The 4,833-nt window shown below is 58.5% G+C and overlaps 1 protein-coding gene across 1 annotated transcript; it reads left to right on the forward strand.

Annotated features, from left to right (window-relative positions):
- Positions 1-933: 933 nt before the first annotated feature.
- On the forward strand, positions 934-4,349 carry SLC35D3 (solute carrier family 35 member D3). Its single transcript, XM_045542317.1, has 2 exons — positions 934-1,553; positions 2,597-4,349. Exons 1-2 carry the CDS (start codon positions 1,115-1,117, stop codon positions 3,406-3,408), a joined length of 1,251 nt encoding a protein of 416 aa, XP_045398273.1. The 5' UTR covers positions 934-1,114; the 3' UTR covers positions 3,409-4,349.
- Positions 4,350-4,833: the final 484 nt, after the last annotated feature.

Consider the following 4,833-nt stretch of genomic DNA (forward strand, 5'->3'; position numbering starts at 1 on the left):
ACCCGGAGTCTCCCCGCAGGGCGAAGGGCCCCGGGCTCCTGCCCCCGCTGCGCCCTCGCTCTCTTGGCCCTGCCCCTCGACCCCCTTGTCCTCCCCTTGGGGTAGTGTCGCCCCTGCTCTCCTCTGGAATTGGCAGTGGCCACTCGCACTGGTGACTTCGTTTCTGCTGTTTTGCTTTGTATTTTTGCTTCACTTCGAAAGTGTGCCCCCGCCTCTGCGGCCCCGCGGAGCCACCGCGGCCCCCGAAATCGCCCCCAGAGCCGCGCGCGGACAGGGGTGGCACCGCCCGGCGCCAGAAGCGGCGGCTTCCGGGGCCCTGCGGCCCTTCGTGCCGGGCGTGGGCACTCGGATCCCGAGCGTCAGGGGCCCCGCCACCGCCAGCCCCGACGGTTTTCGCTCCCCTGGCGGCAGCTGGACAATCCCGCAGCTGCGCCGGGAGGCACCGTGGGGGGAAAAACCGCCGCAGCAGGGGGGGAAGGGTGTTGGGGGCGCCGTCACTTGCTGCGACTACTAAATGGTGTTCGATCCTGGAGCGCTGTTGTTTGCAAAATCTTCCTTGGCTGTGCCCCGGACCCCCCCCACCCGAGCCCCTCGGCCAGGAGGAAGGAGCGAGCGAGAGCGGCGGCTCTGCGGGAGGAGACGGGGCCGCTCCCCGAGAGCCCGCCCGGGTGGGCGCCGCGTGCCCGAGGGGTGCGGGCCCGTCCCGCCCTGCGGCGGCCGCCCCGGCGCGCCCAGCCGCGCGGCTTCCCTCCGCAGAGCGTCTTCCCTGACGGCGAAACCGCGCGGGACACGAGCCGTCACGGCTCGTCACCTACTTACAAATCGCTGTCGCTAGGATTCCCGCCACTCCTCTCAGACCGGCCCCCCCACCCTTGCCACTTTTCGGAGTCCCCCGCCCTCGTCACTGTCTCCCTGGAGCTGCGGGGCAGTCGGACGCGGAGTCGCCGAACAGCGAGGACGCCTGGCCGGAGCTGCCCCCTGCAGCCCAGCCGGCGTCCCCTGCCCTTCGCCGCGGCGCTGGGCCGGCGCCCCCGCCGCCCTCGCAGCGCTCCTTGCGCTCGCCTCCCGCAGGGCGCGGAGCTCCGCCGCCGCCGGGTGCAGCGGGGCCGGCGCGATGCGGCAGCTGTGCCGGGGCCGCGTGCTGGGCATCTCGGTGGCCATCGCGCACGGGGTCTTCTCGGGCTCCCTCAACATCCTGCTCAAGTTCCTCATCAGCCGCTACCAGTTCTCCTTCCTGACCCTGGTGCAGTGCCTGACCAGCTCCACCGCGGCGCTGAGCCTGGAGCTGCTGCGGCGCCTCGGGCTCATCGCGGTGCCCCCCTTCGGCCTGAGCCTGGCGCGCTCCTTCGCGGGGGTCGCCGTGCTCTCCACGCTGCAGTCCAGCCTCACACTCTGGTCCCTGCGCGGCCTCAGTCTGCCCATGTACGTGGTCTTCAAGCGCTGCCTGCCCTTGGTCACCATGCTCATCGGCGTCCTGGTGCTCAAGAACGGCGCGCCCTCGCCGGGGGTGCTCGCGGCAGTGCTCATCACCACCTGCGGCGCCGCCCTGGCAGGTGAGCGGGCCCCGCGCCGACCCCCAGCCCAGCCCAGCCCACCTCGCCGGGCAGAGACCGCGAGGATCACTCAGTGCAATGCCCTCACTTCCAGATGGGGAGACTGAGGCAGAGAGAGGCGGAGAGCTTTGAGAGTGGTCGCTCCGCTCGCGAAAGGGACTTCTGAAACCCCGCAAAGCCTTCCCCATTGCTCCAGCCTCCTCCCTGAGACACCCCCGCCCAGTGCCCCCCGCCCCTGATTCACCTCGTATCGCTCTGCCCGCCGCCCCCGACCCCGGTCTTCCCCTTCACCCCTTCCTCTGGGAGAGGTGGGAGGGCCGCCTGAGCCCGGCAGCTGGAGTCCTCCAACCCTGGGCCGAGCCGGAAGGAGGGGGCCGTGAACTTCCTTGGGTCACCAGGGGCTGAGATGGTTGTGGGGGATGGGGGCGAAGCTCGGGCTCCCGGGGCTACTCCGGGGCGTCTGGCGCCGCGTGGGGGACTCCGGGCGCGAGGCAGACCCAGGACTGGGACCCAGGTGCGGGCCGGGCTGGGCAGAGTGAGCGAGACGAGAGCCTGGGGCAGCGGGAAACCTTCACTCGCGCGGCCACGCCTGGCCCGCTCCAGGTTAGAGGCCACCAGCTGGGGCTCCCTCTCTCTTCTCTTGCTCCACAGTACGGGGACGGGGTAGAGGCACCACGCGACTGGGTGACCTCGGTGCCAACTCGGGGAAGCCACAGCACCTACCCCGAGGGCATCTGCGCTTTCTGGAGCCTTTGTCGTAGACGGAGGAAGACGGGGTGACGCGGGGACATGGCAGAAAGGCGCCTCTCCTTACGCGTGGCACGGGTCATTGAGCTTGGCTGTCGCGTTTTACACTGGGAGCCAGCGTAGGCATAGCGAGGCTCTGTTGGTCCCTCAGGAAGTCGGTGGGCAGAGCTGGGCGCGAACCCCGTCTACTCTGCAACCCGACGCGTCGCCCCAGTGGCCACCCACCCGCGCCAACCTGCTGCCTTCTCTCTTTTTCCTTCCCGCCCTGGCTCGGCTGTCCTCGTGGTGCGCTGCAGGAGCCGGCGACCTGACGGGCGACCCCATCGGGTACGTAACGGGCGTGCTGGCGGTGCTGGTGCACGCCGCCTACCTGGTGCTCATCCAGAAGGCGAGCGCAGACACCGAGCACGGGCCGCTCACCGCGCAGTACGTCATCGCCGTCTGCGCCACCCCGCTGCTGGTCGTCTGCTCCTTCGCCAGCACCGACTCCATCCACGCCTGGACCTTCCCGGGCTGGAAGGACCCGGCCATGGTCTGCATCTTCGTGGCCTGCGTCCTGATCGGCTGCGCCATGAACTTCACCACGCTGCACTGCACCTACATCAACTCGGCCGTGACCACCAGCTTCGTGGGCGTGGTGAAGAGCATCGCCACCATCACGGTGGGCATGGTGGCCTTCAGCGACGTGGAGCCCACCTCTCTGTTCATTGCTGGCGTCGTGGTGAACACCCTGGGCTCCATCATTTACTGCGTGGCCAAATTCATGGAGACCAGAAAGCAAAGCAACTACGAGGACCTGGAGTCACAGCCCCGGGGAGAGGAGGCGCTGCCAAGTGGAGACCAGATGCCGTTCGTTCTGGAGGAGCTGCCCCGGGAGGGAGGAAATGGCCTGTCCGGAGGTGGCGAGGCAGCAGGTGGCCCCGCTCTGCAGAGGGAGCAAGAGGCAAGGGGCAACCCGGGCAGAGTCCCGCCGGTGGCTAGGAGCTCTGAGGAAGGGAACAAGAGATCATTAAAGGATGCTTACCTGGAAGTGTGGAGGTTGGTTAGGGGAACCAAGTATATGAAGAAGGATTATTTGATAGAAAATGAAGAGTTACCCAGTCCTTGAAAAGGAAATGCATGTATGTACATATGTACGTACACTTATTTTGTATGTTAGAAAGAACATGTTTTATTGAGGGGCCTTCCAGTTTTATTATGTGAGGAGTGGGAGAGGGAAGCAAAGAAAGAAGCTGAAAGGTAGTGACAGAGAGCAACAGAATTAGCACCTGTGTGAATTATTAAGCGTGACTGCCTGAGGCATCATAGACGAAAGAATGTGAAGGTGCTTAATAAAGTCAGGCAGCGGTTTCTGCTTCAGACTCCTGGCACATTGATTTTTTTGTCATTATAACCACAACCAAATATCTGCATGTACCAAGAGTCCCTAAACCACCCCCTCCAAAGATGGAGTGTAAAAACGATGACAGCACTTAATGAGTTCAAAGATTCAGGGGCACATTTTTGATGATAGTTAGAACTACAGTTTTTATCGACAGTTGGCAAAGAGTATATTGTTGACATGACATATATAAATATACTGAATTGATGTTTACTGTTTATAGTCATCTGAAATGTTTACTCTAATTTTTCTTTACTTGTTTTTTAAAATAAGTGCTCTATTAGTCTATTATATATTGGTAGAAAATGTTAAAGCTATTTTGAAAATATGAGTTCTTAACTATGAAGTCTAAAGTTTGCTTTTAGTAATTATAAAACTAGTCTAAAAATTGTTTTGGTTCATTGCTTTGTAATATTTATTATTGAATGCCATGACCTTTCTTAAAACCAGTTTTACTGTGTCCAATATTCTTTCAAGCAAATGCTATGGCTGAAATATAATTCAGGATTAACTAAAGCCCAGCCAGAGAGGGGCGATCCTGTTAAGCAACCCTTTCCAGTCGCACCGCACATCCCAAACCATGTTACCGAAAGAGCAACCGCTATAGTCACATTATGATATTTTTCTATCTTAAATTTGTCAAAATAAAGTATGTCTATCTATTAAAAGATACATTGTTAGAAATTTACTTTAGACACATTTATGTTCTATTGTCACTGTATGGTTTGCTTTTACCTTCAATGTGTGATGTATAGTGTCGAGTACATAGGGGCCATGCCATTGGGAATTTCCTAAATTAACAAGGCAATTTGGTTTTAAACAAAACCAAAAAATGATAATAAAATAAAATAAAAACACATTCTCTAGTGGAGGAAACTATTACAAAGTAAGATAAAATACCGCCTTACACTGGGGTATGATATGAAAGCCATCCACGACAGACTTCAGTTAACATGGAGTTTGAAAAGTAATAAACAGTAGAGTCCACCAAGGGGGAAGCCTCTTGTCAACTCCTCACAGGAGAGGTACTTTGAGAGTTAGAACATGTTTACCAGCATGTTTCTGAGGTTCTCAGGTGATATTAATAGCATCTTATATTTTTCTTTCCTTTCCAAAAATCAAAGCAAAAGCAATAATGAAGTTTCAGCTCCA

Source organism: Lemur catta, chromosome 2, assembly GCF_020740605.2.
Source record: "Lemur catta isolate mLemCat1 chromosome 2, mLemCat1.pri, whole genome shotgun sequence".
Taxonomy (NCBI): Eukaryota; Metazoa; Chordata; class Mammalia; order Primates; family Lemuridae; genus Lemur; species Lemur catta.